The 26,828-nt window shown below is 45.3% G+C and overlaps 1 protein-coding gene across 3 annotated transcripts in view; it reads right to left on the minus strand.

Annotated features, from left to right (window-relative positions):
- Positions 1 to 16,655, minus strand: part of DDRGK1 (DDRGK domain containing 1) — a 186,063-nt gene extending 169,408 nt beyond the window's left edge. For all 3 annotated transcript variants that reach the window (XM_086964293.1, XM_086964295.1, XM_086964294.1), the window contains exon 1: positions 16,480 to 16,655. In XM_086964293.1, the coding sequence (XP_086820419.1) occupies positions 16,480 to 16,567 (88 nt within the window). In that variant the 5' untranslated portion in view covers positions 16,568 to 16,655. The remainder of the gene's footprint in view (positions 1 to 16,479) is intronic.
- Between the last annotated feature and the right edge of the window lie 10,173 nt (positions 16,656 to 26,828).

Here is a 26,828-nt window from a genome sequence, read left to right on the forward strand (position 1 = left end):
ACGCCACTGGACATCCAATACCTTTCATCCCTTCGCCCTTCTCAATTCACGGCTCCTGCCTTGCTTGGCTGATCCTCCTGCAAGAAAGCTATAAGGACAATGCCACCTCCAGAAAAACCATAACGCATTTCTTCCACGAGGTCTGGCGAAACAAAACCAAGACTCACTTCTGCCCGCAGACCTCCAACTACTCTATCCACATGGACATCCCTGCTAAAGAACGAATTGAAATGCAGGTGTTCAACAATCCAACCAGACCCACCTTCTCCTACCTACGGAAACGAACGGCTGCCACCCTGACTGTGGCTCTATCTGTCATCAACGTCACAGGCCACATGTGCATAGAAGGGCTTGGGACACAGTTGGTAGGCCGCAGTGCTTGCCGTTTTACCAGAACTCTGGACTCCACTGATCCACCTTCCTTCGGATCGTCTCCAAACATGTACTTCGTCTGCGGCACAAAGGCTTACACCTGGCTCCCCAAAGGCTGGGGGGGGGGGGCACTTGTTTCATCTCCTTCATCCTTCCTCCGACTTATGTGGCTCCAGCGAATCACCATACACAAAAACGAGCCAAGGACATTGATCAAGCCGACTCAACAGGAGCACAGTTCCTCGATGCTATGAAGGGACTTGTTCCGCTCTGGGGCCCGATGGCAAACAGCCGTGACATCTGACTCAGGCAGTTGAGACAACAATGAACATCACAGCTGGTATCCTTGCTAACAACACTGCCGAGCTTCAAGCGGTCCGCTTGGTGGCTCTCCAGAACCGCCTTGTCCTAGATGTGGTTCTTGCGGACCGTGGTGGAGCATGCCGCATTATTGGGTCCAGCTGCTGTACATACATACCAGACAATTCACCCTCAGTGTACAAAGCCATCGAACATCTCCACAGACTCTCTTCAGAAGTCCACCAGGAGCAGGAAGAATGGTCACTTGGTGGATGGTTCTGGAGTACTGTTAAAAACTGGGGCTGGAGACTGTTTACCATTATCCTGATTCCTGTAGTTGTAATATGCGGTCTATGCTTAGGAATTCAATGCCTGCCACCTCTGTGTTCATTATGTACAAATTGTATCTGCCCTAAGACTGTGGACTTTGGAAATGAACGCATGGGAGCATTGTATGATGCCGAGGTTAGGAATTTAATGAAGATCGATATTGAGTAGGCAAGCTGGCTAGATATGTTGAAAAGGGAGGACTGTTAAAACTTAGGCTGCAGCGTCAACATTATCGGCGCCATCTTGCTCCTTTTCGAGCCCATTCGTGCGCGTAAGCGGCAGCCATTTTGAGTACCATGGCCTCTCTGCCCATCGTCGATAGCCAGCGCGTCTCTCTCTCTCTCCTGACCTCGCAAAGCATCCCCCGCACGCTGACAACCCCCGCTCTCACATGCCTTGGGTCATAAACCCCTCTTCCACGCAGCTCTGCCTCGGAACCCCATCCTGTTCCCAGCGCGACACCTCCCTCCATTCCTTTCATGGTCCCGGATCCTTTGATAAAACCCCCTTTCCTTTGTGCCCGTTTGTCTTACTCGTTCCCAGGCCGCCACCTGGCCCTGCGGATACTGTTATTGCCCCCCCCCTCCTGTACAGTAGGAAGCTTCCCCCATCAAAGGATCCATGAGATCCGATCGACCTCGTACATTCCGTGAATCGGCGGAATGTCCAGCTGCGCGATAATCATCACCTGTTGTGACCGGGGTGGGGACTTCGACTGTAAATGTGTGTGGGAACGGGCCTGAAGCGGGGATTCCGAGGATGTCTTTCCTTACATCAAAGTAATAACAGAGATGTGTTTGACGTAATAAAACAATAAACTTGTGTATAAAAGGTCAGGCCTCAGAGATGCGGTTAGAGCACCTCGAGAAGATACCCTGTTGTCTGATTTGATGTGTTCTGCTCCGTCGGAATAAAACTTCTGTTTCCTGCCTTCCAGTCTCCAGCGCCTGCCTCTTTGATAGGTAACTTGAGTGGGTATAGAGGCGGTTAACGCCGGGCAACTCTGAAAAAGGTCATCAGCCCTACAATTTTTCCACAGGTTACGTCCATTTCGGGAGCCCGGTAGGACGTGCAATATTTTTTCAAAAAGAATTACTTGGCCACCAATTTTGGAACTGCTAGTTACTCATGCAGATTTGGAAATATAATGCATCACGTCATTGCATTTTACTTTCACAGTTGTATTAATTCAACTTAATTTCAAACATCCTTTCATTTTTTTAAAGCATGAAAAGTATACACATTTCATTCATATATACATTCCTCATGAATAAATATTAATAAACACATAAAAAACTGGACAATTCAAAAACTTAAGCAGGACGACAATCAATTCAAATCTAACGATTAATTCAAACAATTACACCAGTCGGTGATTCAAACAATGCCTGTAAGTGCTATGACAATAAGTATTGTTCAGTTCGTTGGGCGCTTCAAACAGGTATACTGCGGGGACAACTTTCTCTGGAGGTGATTTGCTCTCGGGGTATATTTCATGTAGTGGCACCCTCTCTAGAGCTTCAATTAATGTAGATCCCTCGCAGGCAAAATATTTGCGTGCCGACGCGTTTCCAATCCCCCTCTGCCTCAGGGGATTATCATCAGGGCTTAGACCACGGTGTAATATTATCTTCTTTGCTGAAATTCAATCTACTGATAGTATCCTCTTAGACACTGGAGTCTTCGTGTTTACTTGCGATGACTCCCACCTTGTATCCTTATTTGCGATTTAAATTGAGCCAAAATACTTCACTGAGGGCTTTACATTCCACCTTGTGAATGTTGTACTCCTTTTTTCAGGGGATTTCTGGCTCTTAACGGGTTATGACTTCCTGATGGAAATGTAGGGGATATTCTTCAAGCTTCACTTGGAAAATGGTATTCCTCCACAAACATTCATCACCGCACTGAAATGCATTGTCACGCATTTTAATGCCACTGACTCTGTAACCAGCACTGAGAGTAACTGGCAATGCCAGGCTGCTAGCGCGCGCACCTGTGGCCTGCGCCGGCTCTGCTGCTTCCAGCAGACTTGCCGGCCGGGGCGCTGCCACTAGCACATTCTTGTGCACTGCTGCTACAATGTATCTTTCTAGCCTGCTGCATTGAAATTATCGCTTGGCGCGGCCTAGTCACTCACTGATAACAGCTAGGTCAGGCCTGACGTGACCCAGACAAGGTAGTCTGTGCCAAATTATACAGACACCCGGACTGGGCCTGCCCCAGTGGTTGTGTGATAACTGGCTGTGGCGCCGCAAGGGCGATGTGACCTCACCTCCTGGAAGGAAGCGAGGATTCAGGAAGCGGGACTGGGGAGGCGTGCGTGACCGGCAGCTGACTGGTCCACAGTCGACTGCCTTACTGCCTGACAGAAGGTGAAAGCTGAATTCAGGAAGCTGGTAAATTCGGAAGCACCTGGCAAAGGGCTCCTTCTTAATGCTTTTTTATTGTGAGACATATATCGCGCTGCGATCTTTTATGCTGTTGAGACCGCTCTAAACTGCTCATAACTCACTCGCGCTAATTTCTCACCTTTTTTAAACCTTCCCCGATCCACCACTGCTTTGCAGATTGTTGTGGAGGGAAGTTTTAAATCTCGACCGCGCCCCGGAGGTGACTACTACTTCCGGACTCCCAGTGGCACGCAGGTCAGCAGTCTAGTGATTCTGCCGAGCCAAGCTATAAATAGAATATGCCATTCCGTTCGCGCAGCAGACGTGAGCAGCGGGCGCACGGCGCGCCAAAGGCAAGCCCGTATGCGCTCGTCCGCGCCGGTACCGGGCCAAGGGCCACCCTCCCTGATTTTCCAACTCAACCCACAGGGCAAATAAACACAATAGTGTACTCTCCAGAAATCTAAAAAACATACATCTATCTTGCAACTACCCTTCTAACTGCCCCAGCTTTAAACTTGGAAACTCCAGTCATTACCCCACACTACGCTGCCCGGAATGCTTTTTCTCCTTAAATAACCATCATCTATCTCCTCCTTCCACCAGAACCACTCCTGAACATACTAACCTTCACCTGGCATTAATCAACGCGCGGTCAATTCCCAAACATAAATATGAAATCCTAAACTTCATTGAAAATCACAACTTAGACGTTTTACTGATCACTGAAACCTGGGGCGACCCTACCACCGGAACAGATTTTTACACAGCCACATCAGAAGGATATTCTATATGCAGATTTGACAGACAAAAAAAAAAAAAAAGAAGAAGAAGGTGGAGGCCTCGCAATCATCTACCGGGAAAACTATCTAATTAAAACAGAACCAGTCCCCATCAGCACATGTGAAGGTATACAATGTTTAGCACGCATTTTTTACCACGCACTACCATTACAACGCAGGCATTACCACGCATACCATTACAACGCATTGCGCTGGGGGGCGCTCTAGGATAGGAAATAAGTTTACATTTATATCCAACACCTTCCCTAGTGTCCTCGGGGACTGGAGTTGGAATATAAAATTATACTTACCACTATCCAGCACCTCAAAGCGCTATGCGTTGTAACGGTATTAGTTGTAAATACCGTGTCGTAAAGGTATGCGTGGTAATAGTATGCGTGCTAACGTCATACATCCCATGTGAAGCATGCTATTTTCCCATCACAGCCCCTCAATTGTTACCATTCAAAGGCGTTCTCCTCTACTGCCCTCCAGGTTCCCGCCCAGAATTCCTGTCCTCACTAGGTAGTCTATTAGAATCAGTGGCAGGTGAAAACAACCTCACCATCCTAGGAGATTTTAATTTCCATCTAGAGGCATACAACGATCAGGACACCTTAGCTCTCCTAGCTGAACTAGAGGCGGTAGGCCTCACACAAAGAGTCACCTCCCCCACCCACACGGCAGGACACACCTAAGATGGATTCTTTTCCAATCTTCAATGTATAGTCCTAGGGAACATTCTACTGCTACCATGGTCCGACCATTATGCAGTACTCTTTGACTTTCAACAAAGCAACAATCCCTCCCCTTACAGAAAACCCCTTCTCCCCAGGCAGTTCAAATCCTGGAGCAGCATTGACCCCCTCGAATTTCAATCCACCGTACGCACATCTCAGCCTAATTTTTCCCCTAGCGTCCCTGATGGAGCAGCTAAGATATTTACTCAATGGATAAATAACGGGGTCAACAAAACAGTACCCGTTAAATGCAGATCTAGTAATAGAAGGACTCCCTCTGCGCCTTGGTTCACAGAGACCCTTAGATGCGCAAAACAAAAGTGCCGACAACTAGAACGTCGCTGGCGCCTTCACTATGATCCTTCCCCTAAAGCTATTTATAAAAAATCATTGGAAGATTACAAACGTCTTCTGATGGCAACCAAAAGCAATTTCTTCAGCAACCAAATTGAATCAACCAAATACTCTCCAAAACAGCTTTTCCAAGTGGTTTCCAGACTCTCTGGACAAGGATCAACATCACCAATCACTGCCACGCAGTCTCTCTGTGACTCACTAGCAGCATACTTCCAACACAAAGTATGCACAATCTACGACAACTGTGCCTCCTGTAACTCTTTAGCCTACACAAATGATTCCAACATCTCCACATCCTTCCCGATCTCCTCAGACCACACTATTATCCACACACCTTTCTCCTCAAACTCCACTACTATCCACACCTCTGCTACCTTTGATGAATTTAGCCAAGTTTCCTCTGACCTCGTCACCCAACTCATCTCCTCTACGAAATCTGGCTCCCCGGAAGACCCATGCCCCCCCCACACGCTAAAAATTAACCCGGCTATTATAGGACACAATCTAGCCAATATTCTAAACTCCATGTTCAAAACAGACGTTTACACGTCCATCTGGAAAAAGACGGTCATTAAGCCTCTCATCAAAAAAGTCAATCTTGACCCCTCAGACACAGCCAGTTACAGACCCATAGCCTCCCTGCTCTACCTGCAAAAATTGCAGAGAAAGTTATGAACACCCAACTCGCACATTTCATCGAGCAACATCAGCTACCAGATGACACTCAGTTTGGCTTCAGAAAGGGACACGGCACGGAAACTGCCCTCATCAAGGCCTCTGACGAAATAAATAAAATCCTGGATACTGGAGGAGTCGCAGTTCTCGATCTCTCAGCAGCATTTGACACGGTTGACCACGCTACCCTGATCGACCGGGTCACTGCTCTGGGTATCGGTCATAGGGACAAGGACTAATTGCATCATTCCTGGCTGACGATCACAAATCGGTCAAGCTAGGCACTTTCACTTCCCCTCCGTTCACTTTTCCTTGTGGGGTACCCCAGGGATCCTCGCTGAGCCTGACACTATTCAACATCTACGTGTCGGACTTGGCGAGGGTCATCAAAACCTATAACCTGAGTGTTACCTCTTATGCTGACGACACCCAATTAGTTTTAGCAATACACAACAATGGCCCTAAGGGAGCTGCCAACTTTCAGACAGGAATGGTTGCCATTAGCTCCTGGATGACTAACAACTCCCTTAGACTGAATTCCAGCAAGACTGAGGTGATGATCTTTGGCAACCTTACACCGGCATGGTCACCTCAATGGTGGCCAGCAGACTTAGGGACTCCCCCTGTCCCAGTCTCAAAGGTCAGAAACCTCGGGGTCATCTTTGACACCTAACTTACATTTATGCATCATGCTAACTCTGTAGTTTCCTCAGCCTTTCACACTATAAAAATCATTAAAAAAACTTCTCCCATACCTCCCGTCGCCAGCCACAAAAATCTTGATTAGTACTCTCATCATGTCCAAAGTGGATTATTGCAACAGTTTATGTGTCAATGCACAAGAAAGAGTTCTCAACAAATTTCAGTTGATACAGAATGCAGCAGCCAGGCTACTGACAGGCACTCCCAAATTCAGTCCCATCTCCAAAGTAATACAACAACTCCACTGGCAACTGATCAGAAATAGAACCAAGTTCAAAGCACTCTGCATTGCCTATAAGGACATTCACTCCCCCGGACCGGACTTCCTTAGACAATCACTTCGTCCCTACAATCCTCCCAGACAATTACGTTCCTCCACTGCCAATCTCCTGATTGTTCCACGCATGAAGAAAGCCTCTTGGGGCGACAGATCTTTTCTCTGTGCTACGTCCAAACTCTGGAACAAGCTCCCCCTCCACATTAAAATTAGCCCCACACTGCTCTCCTTCAAGAAGCAGATAAAGACATGGCTCTTCAATCAGTAATTCTTGAATTCTCTTTTCACCTATCTTGCCTAGTCCTTAGCGCCGAGACACCTATGGGTATTTGTGCGCTCTATAAATTGCATAAACATAAACATAAACTGCTGCAGTGTGGTTCCCAGCTTCCTTGACAACACCTGCCTGTCGAGGCAGCCTGTATCATGCCCAGTGGCCTGCACTGCTGTGGGCGAGGTACGAGTCAGTTTGCTGTGGCTGGAGGACACCACTAGCTGGCTCTTGCCAACTCTCTCAACGCAAAAAAAAAGTAAGTGCCCAGCCCAGCCCTGGTGACACAAAGTCAAGCAGATTAGACATGTAAGCATGCCTTCACTTGTTTATTAATGTGTTTAAGTTAGTTTTGGTTAGCGCGGTCAGCCACAAGTGGGGGGGGAACTATTCCTGAGATCAGGCCCCTGGCCTCCGCAACCACGTGTATCCTATGTCTTCACCAAGCGCGGCCGTCGTAACTATCAGGTAGTCTGAACTGGTATCTTGTTTATCGGGTCACGAGCAAGGGCTCGCCTTTCTAGTAGCTGGTTTCCCAGCTTGTCAGCACGTGGACAACTCGTGTCTGCTCACGTAAGTTGGAGCTGTAGGCCTGGCAGGCGGGCCTGTGTAGCAAAGCGGACATGATGCAGTATCTAAATGGTTTTCTTTTTGCTGTGGCATGAACAACGGGGAAGTCAGACGAGAGCATATCTTTAACATGGCTCTCGTGCTCCTGGCCACACCTGCCCCCCCCCCCCCACTCCCCCCCCCCCAGACAACATAGCAGCGGTAGGTCCTCAATTACAGCGCTGCTAATAGCGTCTTTGCTCTCTGTTTTTAACTGCACCATTTTTTAAATAAGGATACTCTGTTATGAACTTTGCTCTATGCTAGAGACTGCTGTCACTCACCTCACTGCCCACACCCCGGTCCGTCACGGCAAGTGCTGATTGCACAGAGGGTGAAGACAGGGCTTTCCAGGCACACTCACTTCTGGTGATTCCCGCTTCCGGCACGTGAGCCTGCTAGTTGTTTGTGACACCCATCCTATATAAATCTACGACAGGGCGAACGCGCAGCAGGCGCGCCAAAGGCAAGCCTGTCTGCACCCGTCCGCGACCAGCGCCAGTCACGCTGTTCGTTTGGATCTCGCAAGTGTGCCCAGCCTGTCCTGGTCTGCTGAACAACTAAACGCCCTGAGACCGAAACATTGTGAGAATCCATCCCACCTTGAACTCGATTCTGACCCCCTGGAGGGCTGTAAATATTGCTCCTTCGGGTTCAATACCACAGGTGATATAGGACTGGTAAGGGACCTAGAATGCATCTATAAAGCCTGCCTAGTCAATTGTAGATCTGTCCTCAAACACACTGAAGATATTTGGCTTACCCTGTTGAATGAACATTGGGATCTAATGTTCCTTACTGAGACTTGGTTGAGGGACAATAGTAACCCAGACATATCCCTGGCAATTCCATCGGGGTACAAGATAGCCACACTGAATAGAGAAAATAATAGACTGGGAGGTGGAATTGCGATAATATTGAGGAAGGGCTGGAATATTACGTATAAAAAAATAGAACGAGTTGGATCGATTGAGGCTATGCTGTTTTGTATTAAATTTTCACCCAACTAATAGTTTACCGGAATACTAATGTATAGACCTCCTGATTCATCGGCTGTGTACCTTTCTGACCTATATGACATCATTGCAGATTTATCTTTGAAATACTCCAATCTTACAGTACTTGGAGACTTCAATGTTCAATGTCCACATGGACAATACAAAGTGAATTGAATTTAATGACACCCTCCAAGGACTAAATCTTATACAAAAAGTAACTTCACCTACACATAAGTCGGGACACACACTAGACCTTATTTTTACGAATGGCCGACTCTTAGAGGTCAAAACACCTCTCCAGCTTACTCGGTCAGACCACTGTCTTATACCTTTCAATCTGATTCGCACCTCCTGCGTTAAACAGAAGGCTCTCACCTATGAGACTAGGAGAGACTGGAAGAATTTAGATCTAAAATCATTAGAAAAAGACTTATTAAACACCTCCCCAGAGCTAACAGGCGACCCTAGCCAGGATAAGTCTGCCTTTCTTCATTGGGTGCCATCAGCACTCGATAAAACTATTGCAAAAAAATCAATAAAATCTGCTAGAAAGGAACCATCTGCGCCCTGGATCACCATAGAACTTAAGACATGTAAAAGCGCCTGTAAAAAACTTGAGCGCATATGGAGAAAACACTATGATACTGCAGCAAAAATTACATATAAAATCAAGTTGAAGAAATTTAAGAAACTTAAACAACACACTATCAGGCAGGGATGTGGAATTCCTATAGCCCGACTCCCAGGACATATTGTTTAGGGTCAAGAGCAACAAGTTTTCAAGTGTATTTTGTCCTTGGGACAAGTAGGCCCAACCCCTTACAGCACAAACCCTTTGGCTGCCAGTTTACAGTATCACTTTATGGATCAGGAAAGGGCAATGTCTGCAGTTAAGGTAATATTTGTGTCCATGTGTTGAATGCTGTTCAAGCTTGTATTTATGGTTCATTAATGCAAAGCCTTTATTATTAGGGTTAGCACTAACAGTAAACGCTGTAAGCTCGGCCTGCACCACGGACGGTGGTTTCAGTATGAATGTGTGTACACGTTTTCAAAGTTTAGTAATATGAGGCTATGTATAATGCTCCCAGAATGTTCTCTGATTAAATGCAAATATTTGCCGAAGTTTCAAAGCAAGAGTGATGATTCTTTGCTTTCAAAATAAAATGTTTAAAAAAAATGCAAGTAGGAAAAACACCATTTTGCTACTGTAAGATTTTAGGTACCATATCTTTGCAACATCATTTAGCAACATGTTGATATATGCTTGTATTTCCCCAAAAATATTCATAATGGAAAATCAGTGTAACCAGTTTAAATACGATTACTGGAAACAAAAATAAACAAGCATTGGCAAAGCCAGTAGGTCTAAAATTGGTGGTCAGTATTTTGGTTTTGTCAATGCGTGACTTGTTCAGGCATGGTTTTTGTAAAACCGTATCCGTGTGGGAGCTGCTGGGCCCTCACCATTCTAACAAGCATTGGCAAAAGCAAAAATTGTTTTTGGTCTCAAAAAGCACACATTGCCACAGCAGTTCCGGGCACTGAACAAAACTACTTTGTGTGCCAATATGCTCCTTGTCAAAGAGAAGAATACTGTCACTGACAGTGAAGCCATCTGATAGACGGAGAGAAAAAGAGAGCGAGACAGAATTTTATTAAACACAATAGGTCATGGTTAACACCAGGCCTAATAAGAAGCCCAATTATTAACGAAAGTCTCAAAAGTGCATCCATGGTATATATCCTTGCATTAAGTGCATATGTACAGTTTCCATGAATTCACTGAAGTAGGCCAAGAAATAGTACTCCTAGAAATTATTTGTCAACTGCATTTTAGCAATGAGCACATGTGTCGATTGGCTCATGTGAAAATCTTAATGTTTCAAGTTCACTTTTCCTCTAACCACTTTTTTCCCCAACCCTGGAAGAAGTTTTACGTCTGCGACTGTCGGGAGTAAATTTCCAACCTTTTTCAGTACGGGAAAAGATTAGAAAAGAGTTGGTGCAAACCCAACACGCACGTTAGTAGGTTTGCACAGGCTCAAAAGGGCATTCCAACCCTTGAACTATTTCTTACCAATACATTAGCCCAGTATGTAGACCTGCAGAAACATGGCAGCATAAGGGAATTGCTAGTATGCAACCCTACTATGGTATGAGCCCTGGCATAATTAGAGAGGTCATATCAGAACTCTTATATAATGAAATTTCTGCCGTAATTTGTCGCCACACTACATGGCACAAAAGAAACAAGTGGATTTTGTTACAGGGCAAGTAGATTTATGAAGCAACCTGCCCCATGGACAAGTAGATATTTTATTAAATTCCACAACCCTGATCAGGGATTATATTGCAGAGCAGATCAAAATCTCAAAAAACCCGAATAAAGAGATTTTTAACCTCGTACAAGGATTTGTTAAACCACAGGCTTTGAAGAGCTTGGTAACTCCATCACCTGCTCTGTGTGAAGACCTAGCCATTTATTATCAGGAGAAAATACAGACAATTTATAGTTCTTTCTCGCAGGCAGACAACTCTCCCTGTGTCTCTAAACCGGAGAGTCAATGGTCAGAATTTAGCCCATTCAGCCTGGATACCTCACTCGCTGATCTAAATAGCATAGGTTCAGGTTCACCTATGGATCCTTGTCCGGACAGATTTTTTAAAATCACTGGCCACGGTCCTTAATCCTGTCCACAATGCTATTTGGAACTCCTCTTTGAGAGCAGGTTCCTTCCCTGCACCCTGGAAGACAGCATATGGGAGACCCATACTAAAAGAAGATGCTGATCCCGCTGTTCTCAAAAATTATAGGCTGATCTCTCTCCTACCTATATCGGCAAAAATCTTGGAGAAAGAGGTCCAGAGACAGTTAACAGCCCACCTCGAATCTAATGTCCTTCTTCATGATTCACAGTCAGGCTTTAGGGCTGGCTATAGCACCGAAACAGCTCTACTGGACGTGGAAGAGACTGTGCGTGCTACAATTGATAAGGGAAATTATGCCATGTTGGTGCTATTAGACCTCTCTGCGGCCTTCGATACGGTCTCCCACCGAATATTGATTAAAAGGCTGGAAAAGATGGGTGTAGGGGGCACTGTACTTGCTTGGTTTAAATCATTCTTGGAAGACAGGCACCAGTTAATCCTCCATCCCCACATTTCATCAACAAAAGCTCTTACATGTGGGGTGCCCCAAGGGTCGGCATTAAGCCCCATGCTCTTTAATGACTACATTGCCCACTGGCTTATCAGGTGGAGGAATGGGATGTTAAGGCTGTCTCCTACGCGGACGACACCCAGTTGGTGTTCTCCTTCAAAGAGCACGCGGGGGCAGCTTTTTCCAACTTCAGGTAGTGTCTGCTCAATATTGCATCTTGGATGACAGACAACTGACTGAAGTTAAACACGGATAAAACCGAGGTGTTATTCTTCAATCAGGCACAACCACCAAGAGCAGAGATGTGGTGGCGGAGGGAGCTGAATCCTCCACCTGAACCTGCGCAGGTTGCAAAAGACCTGGGCTTTAAATTTGACTCTGCTCTTTCAGGCAAAGCACAGGTTAATTATGTCTCCCCTCAATGTTTCTGAAAATTAAAAACGCTCCGTAGATTTCTTCATTTTCTTCCGATGGACAGCAGGAAGCCAGTGGTACATGCCCTGATCACCTCACAATTAGACTATGCCAACAGTCTTTATCTGGGCATCCCAGCGTATCTAATCAGGAAACTACAGATTATTCAAAACTCAGCTGCAAGGCTGATCAGGAACATCCCACTTAGTCATCACATCTCCCCTCACCTGCGGAGCCTCCGCTGGCTCCCAGTAAAGAGAAGAATAGAGTTCAAAGCTTTAACCATAGCACGCAGGGCTTTGACAGAGAAAGGTTCCAAGTACCTCAAAGCTAAAGTACAGAAATACACCCAGACCAGATCCCTGAGATCCAACAATCAGGAACTTTTATCAGTTCCTCGTCATAGAAAAGCACGTTTCGGCAGTTGTTCATTCACTGTTAAGACAGCTGCACTGTGGAACACCATGCCAACACATATCGGGAAAGCCAAGACAGAGAGACTGTTTAGGAAGGTTTTGAAAACTTGGCTATTTAACCTTCCATGATTCTCCTAGCCTCCCTCTCCTGCTGCTGCCAGTGCGGGACACCCCCATCGGCGATAGCCGCGCGCTCTATAAGTCACAATAATAACAATAATGACTATCTGTCTCTGACACTGGTTGACGCTCTTCTGTTACGTTCTAGTTGACACCCAAGGAGCCGACATGCCCCATACATACTGCTTACACATTTCTTTTATGGCTAAAACTTTGGTTAAACTTTGCCCGCCCTCTGTACGTCATCAGCAGCAAAAGAGAGCCCTGCTGCAGCTCTGGGAACATCTGTCATCCTGTGACTGCAAAAATGAAAAGGTCTATAAAAAATAATCATGTCCCATTAAGAGCAGCACTGTGCATTTGTTTTGAGGTATATTTTTCGCCCTTTGACCAAATATTTAACTCTAATGATATTATTATCCAAATTGAGTTATATTCTTAGTTTTAATGAGTGGCACTGGTTTAAATTAGTAACTACTTTTGCAGCCATCAAGAATGTTTACACATTTTAAGTCTGTAAAGAAAAAGGAATATTGGTGACACCTATTGTCAAAAGCGTTCTCACTTTGCACTGCAGTCTGTGGGTTATGAGAAAGGCTGAATACAAGAATATGGTATGAAAAAATGAAACTTGTGTGAAAAAAGATATTAGGAGCGGTCTTTAATTTGTTACAACGTGTTACATATGAGGCAGCAAAACGTTACTCATAAAAATCCTGAAAGCCTATAAATCTCACACAGGAGCAAACTGAAAACCTGGCAGCTATGCCCATGCGAGCCACAAAGCAAAGCACCCTAACTAAAACAACTACTGGAACTACAGAAAATTAGTTAACTGGATGGTGAAATCCAGTTTATCCAGCTAGAGAAAGGCACAGCTGAGTTATCACGGGGCTCTCTCTGTCACTGCTAAACAACATCCTGTTGCTTTCTTCAGTGGCAATTGCTTCGACCAACTGCCATCTATATCAATATCGCACAATCTGCCTGGTGCGGCTAAGATAATCTTCTGAGCACCTGCAGTGCCTGCCTGCCCTCCGTTACCGAGGACTGCATTCATGCATTCTGTCTCCCATTAGTGTCCTTCCATTTTTGGTGCTTTGCAGCAGTTTAAAGATATTATTAGAGTTTTTTGTTGCTCAGTGGGAAGTAATTTTTAATATTTGTATTTTTTCTTCGTCTTCATTGCTTGATTTCACTTGCGAGAAAGTGCCACTCATAGTAATTGAAGTGTCACTTATAATTACACTGAAACTGTGAAAATGTGACACATAGCAATCAGAAACCTTGGCAGCCATATCTGCCAAGCAGGTTCAGAGACGTTTGGAGAGGTGGGGGTTTATATGTGTGGCAGCGGGGGCTAAGAGGTAGATGTGGGGGAAGGTAGGGGGCTGAATGGGTGCTAAAAACAGCAACTGCCATTACAAAATAATGGGGTAACCCAATAATCACCAACGGACCTGGATGCAATGCGATAATAAAATAGATGGTCCGTGACTGCTTTGGAGCAGAAATTAATTATAATTTATCATACGTGTGTAGCTTACCAATTCAAACAATGGTAATGAATACCAAATTAGACGCACCAACCCCTTGAATGCAACACGTCCTTGAACGCAACACGTCCTTGAACGTGGCAGAAGGTTTCTCATGAGGCTGTGGCGCATGGCATCGGCAATTAACAAGGTCTGGACAGATTAATTTGGATGTCCGACCAATCTAATTTCATCCACGGTTTTAATTTCCCCTGAGGACATCACAGGGTGGGCCCTCAGAAGTGGCTTTCACTTACCACTCTTGGAACACTCTGACTGAGATATTACTCAAGCAACAGTGCATTACCTGGGATGCCGTTCTGGCACCAGTATTAGGTTGCCCCCCCTTCCCCTTCGCCCTGAGGAAGACTCGCAGCGGAGGGTCAAATTACCATCTAAGCACAAGCTGAGTCGAAACGTCGACGCACCCCACCCACATAGGACCTGTCCCTCATCCCATTACCTTCACTTAATGTTGCATTTTTGCATTAAAAAAATATATATATAAAACAAATGCTATTAATGAATTGTTTAGGACAGGTCTGCTGTACTGGTCTTTACTAGTCCAATGCCAATGTATAAAAAATGTATAACTCCTGAATATCTATAACTCCTGAATATCAGCCCCCTCCCCGAGTGGAGAAGTGTGACTCAATGATTAGAGCGGCAGACCCTGATGCAGAGGTGTAGCCCGGGTCCAGGGTTCAATTCCCCGCCTCGGCGGGTCTTGGGCTCAAAATTCCAAGGACCTGATAATTCTCGCCTCGGTGCCTATTCCAATCAAAGTGTGGCTCAATGATTAGAGCGGCAGACCCTGATGCAGAGGTCTAGCCCGGGTCCAGGGTTCAATTCCCCGCCTCTGCGTGTCTTGGGCTCAAAATTCCAAGGACCTGATAATTCTCGCCTCGGTGCCTATTCCAATCATGGAGTCCCACTCTGCAACTCTGGGCAATAGCTTGCTTAATCTCCACAACGGCCCCCACAACGCTAAGGATGCCTGGCCTCCACCTTGGGAGTGCCCAGGAGTGAATGCCTCACAGGGAAAGCCAGGATGGGTTCCACAGCGGTATTCGTACAAACGCCTTGAGACCCTTGCGGGTGAGTAGTGCGCTATACAAGTATCAATTTACATTTTACTATTCATCCCTTCTAACCTTTTCACCAGCACTCCTAAATTTCCCCCCTTTCTTTGAGCAACCTATGTATTTAATTAATTTTGATATGTTTTAAATATAGTGAACCTGAACAATATCTGGGGTTCTTTTGGCTGACACTGACAGTATGTTTTTTTTAACTATGCTATCTTGGTTAGCAAGGTATGTTGTTGTGTTCAATTTGGTATTCAGTACCAGTGTTTGACTGGCTAAGCTACACACGTATGATAAATTATAATGTATTTCTGCTCCAAAGCAGTCACGGACCAAAAACAGCAACTGCAGCACTTTAAAAACAATTAGAAACAATGTAAACTGAATCACTGGAGCTAAGGCAGAGGGGCGTTGGTGTTTGCAGGAATTTCACACAGAAAGTTCTTTTCGCCCCTCGGAAGACTGGCAGCCTGGGCCTAGCTCCCCTACGCCTAAAGCCGACGCTGCATCCCTTAATGAGATAACCCCCTCTAAGTGGTCCTCACAGATGACAAGGAATCAGTTCCCACATAGGAGCAAACAAATATCCTTTCAACCACACACCCTACACGGTCTAGCACATGTAGGCAAGTGCTTTAGTGCCCCAGATAGGGGAAATAAACTTTATATAAACTCTGCATTATAATACAAAAGCTAGTTTGTTGTTACCACTTTTAAGAAACTTCTACCTCACTAGAAAACAACTATTCCAATATGGCCACCACGCTTACTATAAACAGTAGAGGGAAAGCTAGTCCTACGTCGGTTTCTGAGTTCCTACTCCTTCAAAGTACACGACTCCAAGAGAAAGACAGCAGGCGCCTGCCCTAGCGCTCTCAGCGGGTTACATGCGCGCTTTAGAGGTGAAAACGCAGGTACTGCTGCGACGGTCTCTTACCCGACTGCCCCTGGCCACGGCTGCGGGTAACGAAGAAGAGCAGCGCGGCCAGAATCAGCGCCGCTATGACATACAGCACCGGCTCCATGCCTGCAGCACACGTCACCGCTGTCACTGGTACGGGGTGCTCAAACGGACGGGACGGGATTGGCCATGTACGTCAATAGACAGAGGCAGAACCCATCAATGGACACAAAAGAAAGACAAGAAGTTCAGCGAGGCGTGTTACGTCAGTGGCCATCCTGTTACGTAGCTAGTTAACAGCTGTCTGAGGCATAGCACCACACAGATTATTTTAAAGAAGCTTTTTTAAGACAAGAGCTGCAATTAGATGCCTAGTAAATAGTTATTAGACAAGAAACGATCTTCCTCCCAGGGAGAGCCCTTTTTAGAGCGTTATACGTACTGACTGCGAGAGTTGTACTTTTATGTTCTTTCTACAAAGGGGGCATTTAAGAATGGAAAACGTTAGTTTTAAAAATCAACTTTAATCTTAAGTGAAACATAATTTCGAATCCATTAAGTGGGAAGAATGTTCTCAAGTTTCCTGCTTTGCCTGTCACTTATTTTGGTGAACTGCAAAAACATAGTTTTCAACATACTAATATGTGACATTTCCGTGTTTCCACTTTACAGTGTTCTTATGTGTGTATTTTGTGTGACACCTTGAGTGACACTGTATCGAATGTAGCTGAACATGAAAATACTGAAATCCTTTCTAAATGTTTACTTTACTCCGGGTGCTCATAAATCTGTTTTTAATTCAAATAGCAAACTAAAAGTACCCAAATATACCAGAACAACCGTTAGCAAAGCCAGTAGGGCTCACATATGAGACTAGAGCTTTTGGCTTTATCATCGAGTTATTAGCCATTTTGAAAAGCACCATCACTGAAAGTAAAAAAAAACTAGAACAATTTTTATGGACTGAAATCTAGAGAATGCTAAAGGGATTCTGGTATTTTACTAACCTTTGCTGGTCGTTTTCTATCAAGACAGTTAAATAGAAGCAGTTGAACAAGCAGAAAGCAATTCTGGTATTTTACTGACCTCTACTGGTAGTTTTCTATCAAGACAGTTAAATAGAGGCACTTGAACAGAAAAAACATTCCATAAGCGGAAGCAGACAAGTCCTAGGGCTGATCTCCAGAGCCCACAAAGTACATACACATATAAGTATATACTAAAGTATATACAAGAGGTCTCGAATGCTCGACCTAAAAAAAATAAAAGGGCAAGCAACAAGGACGAGGTATGGCCGGAGGATCTGGGGTGGGGGAGAAATCAACGGCGGCTCCTCCACTAAGGCGGAGGAGCGTTTCCCCACTGCTCTCTGAGCAGTGTAAAAAAGGAAAAATAAGATGACAATAACACAACGTTATTATTGTTTTATTTTTATTACGATCTACTGGCCAGGTTAGAACAGGACAGGAGTGGGGTCACAGGGAGGAGGAGTGGTTTGTGAACCATAAGTGTGCATGACTCTTTGGCTGGCCACCTTGGGCTGTCCAAAGAGACACACACTTAGCATTTCTCCACCTTGATGTGTTACACAACTGGGTGCAGATCTGTCTCAGGCTTCCAGGCACTTCCTGAACGTCCATACATGCTGCTCAGACCAACCACGACACTGCTGTCATGTGGGTGACAGCAGCGCTGTGATTGGCTTATGGGAGTCTCGGAGCCTGCCGGAAGTCAGGAAGAGGACGAAGGAGAGGCTGCAGCTGTTAACAGGCATGTGATATTTGTTTATTTTTTCAACTCGCTCATCCCACCCGTTCTGTAGAAGCCTCCACTGTGAGAAATATACAAGGGAGCCATCTGAAAAAGTCACAAGTAATTGCCCGATTGCTTACCAGTGATGTTCACTTTGCTAGTACTTCTCATCCTTGTCCCACTCATCACTCAATGAAGTTTGCTCCAACCTCAGGACAGGAAACAAAAACAAGAAAAGCTGGCCATAGCTACACCCACCCCAGCTGGGAGCTATAAAAGCTTTTCTCACACACAAGAAGGGAGGAGAGGCAAAACACAACCACTACTCCAGCTTCCCCAGTCACAACTGTAAAACACACAGAGAGTAGTAGTATGTATGATTCTCCTAGAGAGACGTGACTTGTGCTTAGAGAAAACACAAAATTGTGACATGCTTCATCATCGGGCTTGATTCAATACACCCCTGCGCAGACCAACGCCTGGGGTGGAGAAAAAGGAAGGGGAAGACAATACAAACATCTACATCTATCTATACTAATATAATAAAGAGAGAGCCCAAACCTTTGAGGCGGGTAATCTCAGGAACCACAGCACCAATCACAACACCCAATACAGCGTTGGAAAGGGTAGTTGCAGCAGAAGGACATAGGCTATGCAGACGCCCACCATATACATTTAAAAGGTAAAAGAACCGTGCCAGCAAAGTAGTCCCTTGTGGGCGTGTCTGCTTTGTGCTGTGGGCGTGTGCTGAGGGCGTGACAAATGCTGGGTGTGTGTGGTACGTTCCGCCCTTCATGCCATGTCTCATATCGTGTGCTGTGGGCGTGTGCTGGGGGCATGGGCGTGTGCGGGCCGTGGGATTACGAAAAAAAAAGCAAACGTTGTGCCCAATATTTCATTGTTTTTTCTTCCCAGGTTCTGTACATTCCAGCTCCGGGTGTGCTTGCCCGGCGCTCCCAGTGACGTGCACCTGCTTTACTGTATGGAGGTCAGGCATGGCGCTATTCCCAAGGGCCGGAAGGAGCGCAAACAGGGGCTATTGTGCAGGAAATCTAATCTCACCTTAACTTCCCGTGACGCCTGAAGGGCACACTGGAGAATTTATACTCCTGTTGCGCACAGGCCTCGCGCCATGCACATCCGGACACAAGGCCTGCCTCCATGGAAATAGCAAGAAAGGGACTATCCCTCCCCCGGTAAGTACATTGGTGGCACAGTGGCCCACATGTCCAGCAACATAATCATATTTTTTCACCACCCATTTGAAAAATGCACAGGTCTCTCTCATTGATGGCCAGCACCGACATACACTTTTAGACACACCTCCCGCCAGAAGTTCTAGAATTGCGAAGTTTAGAGCTGGGGAGCTATGTTCGAATCTCGGCATCAGCTCAACATCCTGTGATTCCAGGCAAATCGCTTTGTCTCCCTGTGCCTACCACAAATGAATGTGTTCTTCTGTAATGTAAATTGTGCTCATGCCATGTTGTCGAGTTCGCGCTATATAATATTGCAAGGAAAAATAAAGTAGGGAAACTCGAGTTCACACACTACTGACCGCGCAATTTTAAGTGCATCAGCAGTGCACTGTGAATCGGAGTGTTTCACAGGACTGTCATAGAACAGAAATGCTATCAAAACGAAATCCTACAAAACAATATACTGCTGGCCAAAAGCAATTCATACCCGGACAACATCGGGACGGGCTGCTAGTATAAAATAATATAGGTAATGGATCCTGGGATCATCGGAAGAAAAAGTGCAGTGAAGGTTAAAACTAGTTCAGTGGTATCTCTTTAGTAAACAATTTATTCCTAGATCCACTGACTAGGATTAAAAACGTGAAGGATGGTGGTGACAGGAAAGTATTAGGAGTTCCTTCACCCCTCCTTACTGCCAGGTTGTCGACATGTTTATGCTGCTTGACACGTACCCACAATTACAGGTCACAGCAGCATTTATTAGGACCTTTCAGATCCCCAGTTTGGAGTCCCCGGAACCAGTTGTTTGCAAAGGGAGGGACCCACTCAGTAACTCACTCCAATTTATCTGTGAATAGAGAAAATGGAAAAAGAGTGGAGTCAATCATACCTGTAGTCGGTAACGGTTGTAAAGTACTACCTGTATCACTCCATGAAACTGATCAGCACTCGTTTTTAGAATGTATATAGTTAGTACATCCACGTATGCATGAACCACCTCTATACGCATAAAAAAGGGTATACACGTACTTAGCTCTATCGCATGGTGTCCCTAGTAGGACCTATCACACACACTCGTCCATATAATATGATCAAAAGAAACCGTACTTTACTTGGGCAAATGCCCCTCACGGTCTTGTTTCACTGGATTATCCAAGGAAGTGAAAGACTCAACCCACCAAGTTTTCATTAGCCATGCTTAAACTGGCGAGTAAGAGGAGGAGACCCCCTGTAGGGTAGGATAAAAACATGAAGGAGACAAAGTTTAAAGTATTTTTAGCAGTGCACTCTCTAATATGTCTAAGCTGTCCACACTCTCATATGCATTTATTTTGCCTGGCTTCCGGTTCGGTGCACTCTAATGCCCAGGTTTTTAATGGGAATCAGAAAAAATCCTCTGTGTGGCCCTCTGCCTAAGAACATTAAACATTCCGATTTTTGTGATCCCTGTAGTTCATAATGTGCAGAGATCCCAGAGCCAGGTTTCAGCATGCTAATCTTAAAAACCCACATCCCCCTTACTACCTCGCCGCCTGGTAATAACCGGCATACGGAGTAGATGCACGTAAGGAAAAATTACCCTTTGTTACATCTGGCCCACCTCATGCTTAGTGCCCGCTGCTCCTTACTACTCCAAAGGTGGTGCTCTGCCTAGACTTCTTGTGTGTAGAGATACCTGCAACCGAGCAAGGCGTCTCTATGTGCAGCATGGAGCGCGGTCACGTGACGACGTCTCCCTGCGTCCTTACGTCATGTGACCTTGTCGCCACGACGCTCTTACTCGTAACCATGGGAACTGCAGCGTGCTACGCTTGCAGTTCCCACTGTTGTTTTTTTCACAATTTGTTCCTTACTTTATTTAAAAAGGCCAAAAGCTGTATTGTATGATCCTATTATCTTTATGGGCCCAGCGTCAAATCCCTAAAGTGTATATCAGCAAAATACATTTTGGCATGAAACTGGAACCCGTGACTTAGATCCCTCATTTTTTTTATATGTATGTCATTATATACAGGATGCACAGAAAAGTTGTAATTCAGTGATTGTAGGATTCAAAATTAGTGAGTATTCAGCTTAATTTATTAAAACCAACGTTGTCAATCCTAGCTTTATTTTTATTTCTAGCAACACTAAATGCTTCATGAAAAGCAAAGTGGAACATGAGAGGTGTCAAGCAGAAGGCTATTTGGAAAAAACCCTAGGTCGATTATGTGCATTTACAAATCTCATGGCATTATAGTTTGTAGATATCCATATACATATATAGCCTGATTGCCGCTTTTCATTCTTCCCAACAGGGCTCCCCTCACCCTGTTGGGAAGAGCTCAGAGGATCATATCTTGATTCCTTGCTTAAAAACTCTCTGAGGGGTGGCATCTCTGCAAGCCAAATACAAAGCTACCCCTCAACAGACACATCCCCCAGACTTGTTCAATTTGAAATCATGGTCATACAATCCCAACCCTGGGTGACAATTGATTGTTGTGGATGAGAATAGTGTAGTTCTAAATGCTTGTCTCCGAGTCCTTCATAGGTGATCCCCATAATGTCAACAATTCATAGTATTCTATGGGATATCATCGTTCAGCCCGCTTATATGGTTCTTTATTCACCCATTTCTGTTCCCTTAGTAGGGATGACCTCTTTCTATCCCCCGAGTTAGGGTAGAATCTCAGTTTATCCAGAATGGTCCACGTTTATTTATTTTAAGATTTATATAGCGCCAGAATCGACTCCAAGGTGTATCTCTGCGCTTTTGTGGAAGCGTATCACCTGTTCATGCAGAGACTATGAATTTTTGAAAGCAAAACAGAGGTTTTAAGTAATTTCCTAAAAACAAGATGATTCGAACATTTTTTTTGTTGAAGGGGAAAGTCGTTCCAAACTTTCGGTCCAAGGTATGAGAGAGATTTTCCACCCAATCTCACTCTCCTAATTCTGGGAACTGTCAGCAGATATTTAGTACTGGAGCGCAAAGCTCTCGGCGGGTGATAGGGAATGAACTGTTCTGACAGATAGGTGGGGCCAAGATTGTGCAGTGCTTCATGAATGGTACAGCAGACCTTTAACTTTATCCGTTGGCGTATTGGGAGCCAGTGGAGTTTTAGAAGGAGAGGGCGGGAAGCTGATCTAGGCGGCATGTTCAAGACCAGTTGTGCCGCCGTATTCTGGACCACTTGTAGTCTGTTAATTGAAGTTTTGTTAGCAGAATGCAACAAACCATTACAATAGTCTAGGCGGCTCAGTATAAGTGCCTGAGTAAGAGTCTTTCGAACAGAGTCTGGAAGTAAAGGAAAGACTCGCCGGAGTAGGCGCAGAGTATGGAAACATGCACCGATTGTCTGACCAACATGCTCTTTGAAGGTAAGAGCATGGTCTAACTGAACTCCCAAGTTTTTAACAGAATTTTTTGGAACAGGAGGCTTTCCAAGATCAATGGACCACCCATAAGGGGACCATAATATAGGAACCTCCCCAAAAAGTAGGAGCTCGGTTTTCGTTAGGTCGTTCTCCGTGTGGCCATTTTCAAAAAAGTGTCTTGTCAGTTTATCATTTGGTTCTTTTAGCACCTAACTGTGCTTCTATGTTCCGTAATGTGTGTTCTCATCTTACGCTTGGTCGTACCTAAATATTGCTTCTGACAGGGGCAGGTGATGAGATAGATTACATGATCAGAATTACAGTTAGTATGTACCCTCTGTTCCCAGGTTGCCTGTAAACCCACCTCCACCCTCTTGGTGTTCTTGGCCATGTGGCACACATCGCATGAGCCACATCTGTTGTATCCTGTGACCGGTGGTAGGGTGCCTTGATGCAATGTATCCGCTGTTTATTTGGCAGTCGGTCTTGTGTGGATTAACATATCTTTTAAATTTGCACTCCTTTTAAACAATGGTTTCTCCATGCTCAAACCATTTGAATTTAGTATACGCCTGTTTTTCAGGATGAGTTTCTTGATATGGTGTGAGGCTGTGTTAAAAGTTGTCACACAAACTAGTTTTGCTATATTCTGTTTCTCCACCTTCTCCAAAAGGTTGTCCCTGTTGGTGTTGACAGCTCTCTTCCTTGCTTTCTTCACTACTCGTCTGAGGTATCTCCTACCTTCTAGTTTCTCCATCAGTAGGTCTGCTTCCTGGTGGAAGGTGGTGATGTCCGTGCAATTGCGTTGGAGACGGAGGAATTGTCCCACGGGAGGTTCCCCCTCAGTGTTTTAGGGTGGAAACTCTTGATGGAGAGAAGGCAGTTTTTGTCTGTAGGCTTATGGTAAACCTGTGTGGAAAGTTTTCAATTTCTGGGTTCTATTAAGAGGTCCTGAAAGGGCAGTTCTGTTTTCATTATCGTGGAGGTGAAATGTAGTAGGGGGTTACTGCTGTTCAGCCACTCTACAAATTCCTTGACTGAATCCTCATCAGCCCTCCAGATCACAAAGACGTAATTTATAAATCTCCTCCACAGTTTGATGTTGTTGGCCCGAGGGTTGTCCTCTTTATAGATGTTAATATTCTCGAATGCTCCCACATACAGTCCTGCCAAACTGGAAGCAAAGGTGCTCCCCATTGATGTTCCGTGGGTCTGGAGGTACAATGTGCCCTCAAATTCAAAGAAATTCCTCGTTAGGGCTAACTCCGCCAGGATCAGTATGAATGCTCTGGGAGTTTGTTAAGGCCATTCTTCCTCAAACAAAATATCTTCCACAACTTTCAGTGTCTCCTGTTGGGGGATGTTGGTGTAAAGTGCCTCAATATCCAAACCCAGCAAGAAATCCTGGTCCAGGTCAAAAGGTACCTCTTTGATAAGGTTCAATAAATCTCGTGTATCCTGTAGAGAAGCTCATAGCTTCTGGACCAAAGGTTTGAAAAAGAAATCGCAAAATTGCTATAAGGGTTTCAATACAGAACCAAATCCCTGACACAATGGGTCTACCAGGTAGGGGGCGTGTTGGTGTAACAGGTGCTTCTTTCACAAGTAAATCGGCTTCCTGTTTTGAAATCCAATCGTTCTTCAGACCTTCTTCAATAAGAGACACTATGTGCTTGGCAATGTCACTTGTGAGGTCTCTATTTAAGACTCTGTCATTTCTTTCATCTGAGAGGAGATGTAGGCACTCATTTGTGTAGGCTGCTTTATCCCATAGGACAATTGCGCCCCCTTTCTGTGCTGATTTTGTGATAATGGAGCCATTCTCCTGCAGTTGCTGTAATGCTTCCTTCTCGGGATTGGAGAGATTCATAAAAGGGCGTCCTTCTGGTATTTGCAAGGATTCAAAATCCTGGATGACAGCTTGTTCAAAAGCTGCCACCTCTAATGGTAATGCTGCAAACGGAGGTGTGAAAGATGATTTCAGGCGTAACGGCGTGTCGCCGGTTTGATCTCGCCTATCTTCCTTGCCCTCAAAAAAGACCTTGAGTCAAATGTTCCTGAAGAAGGCCACTAGTTCCTGCCTGATCTTAAAATGATTCAGCATGTTAGTAGGGACAAAGCCTAGCCCTCTAGTCAGGAGTCTTTCTTGTGACGCTGTTAGTGGTACACTTGAAAGGTTGACTATTAGGACATTTCCCTGCTTGTCCCTGGTGTCAGTTGCTGTGCCATACTCCTTGTGACACGTTGGTCCAGATCCTCCCACTTGACCCTCTGTCGTCCTTGCTTCTTCCTTCTGCCCTTGCCCCTTCTTAAAGAAGGAGGGTGTGGTTGTTGGAAGTGCGGCTCTGGGAACTGGGGGTTCTGGTATTCTAGTTGTTGGGGAAACCCATGTTGGGCCAGCCATAGCTCTGGTTCTGGAAGCCCTGGAAAGGAACTGGAAAAATGGATAAAGGCCTCTCTGTGTTCCCAGGCCTCTCCCTCTACTCTGTTGTGGAAGATCGTAGTCACTTCTGTCACTGCTGGACTGTGACCCTCTCTTCATCCTCGCCTGCTTCTGCTGGATGTACTCATCATTTGTATAAGGATATACCTTTTCCTTTAAAACGCGTTTGAGGTCTTTCTGCAGCTTAGTTATTTTTGATTGCATGAGGTACTCCTTATATTCCCCCAGCTCAGTATTTACTTCCTCAAGTTTCCTCTTGTATGTAGCTAGGATTACATTGTTTTTTATCCCCTGTTCACTGGCCTGTATTCAGATGACCAGTGTTAATGCTAGTCTCTTAGCTGTACTTATGATTAAGACCAGCCAGTCTCTGGTACATTTCCAGGCTATCAATGCCCAATCCCTTCGAAAGGCTGCATCTTCTAAGAAAATCAGGGGTTTGTTTGTCACCAATAGACCTTGTGGGACAGAATTTCCTCTGAGGTATTCGGTGAGGATAGCCCCATGCAAAAAAGTCTTAACGTGTTTTTTTCAGTTCCAAAAGTGTCTCCCAGTCCACGCCCTGAGTGAGAATCTGGTTAATTTTGGTGTCCCTTAGTAGTGACGGGCCAGCTAAGATCTCTGCAACTGCTGCTTCTCTGAAGGAAAGACCTTGTTCTGCCGCCATGTGTCTGTCTAGGTGGTGACCTACTCTTGATAAACAGGAGAATCGTGATTCTTTATTCAGCAATTGTGAAAGGGCAAAATTAAAAGGTGAAGCGTACGGTTCGTAGCTTTTTATATATGTATATATTTTATTTTACGCTCTTGGCGCCCCCAAGGCATGCCCCTGCTGGCGCTCAGTTTCTCACACACAAGAAGGGGGGAGAGGTAAAACACACTACTCCAGCCTCCCCAATCACAACTGTAACACACACACACAGAGGAGTAGTGTGTATGATTCTCTTACAGAGAGGTGGCACATGCTTAGTGAAAAAATACTGCCCTCACTCACAAAATTGTGACATGCTTCATCAGCGGGCTTGCTTCAATACACCCCTGCCCAGACCAATGCCTGGAGTGGAGCAAAAGGGAGGGGAAGACTATACAAACATAAATAATATAGGTTATGGATACTGGGATCACCGCAAGAAAAATTGCAGTGAACGTTTGTTAGAAAGTGGTTCTGAGCTGCCTGGAATTTTTGCTTTTTGGGCACATATTTGTTGAGCATTTACTGTGGGAGAGCCGCAAAAGTTGGGACTCACCCACATGAGACTGCATGTGGATTTTACTGGTGTCCCTCTAGCTTGACTAGGCCGCTGTGCAGCAGCTGGAGTATGGGGCAACGGGCTGGTTACATGCAGACACATGTGTACATGTGTATACACACATGTGCGGGCTGCGCAGGGGAGATTCCTGGCGTGCGCAGTCCAGGAGCAGATACAAAGTGAATGGTGTGTCAGGACTTATGCAGAATTAGGTGGTGATATGGAATAGGCTTTATACAGTGGGAAAAACATGCCAGGGAAAGTCAGTGTGCTTTACAGTGTTTATTCCATTATTCATAGCAAGAAGAGGCCAAAAGCAGGAAGATCGTACCCCTGGGGGCTAAGATAAGCCCCCAGAAGGTAGACAACCATTGACCA

This window comes from Lissotriton vulgaris, chromosome 3_2, assembly GCF_964263255.1.
Source record: "Lissotriton vulgaris chromosome 3_2, aLisVul1.2, whole genome shotgun sequence".
Lineage (NCBI taxonomy): Eukaryota > Metazoa > Chordata > Amphibia > Caudata > Salamandridae > Lissotriton > Lissotriton vulgaris.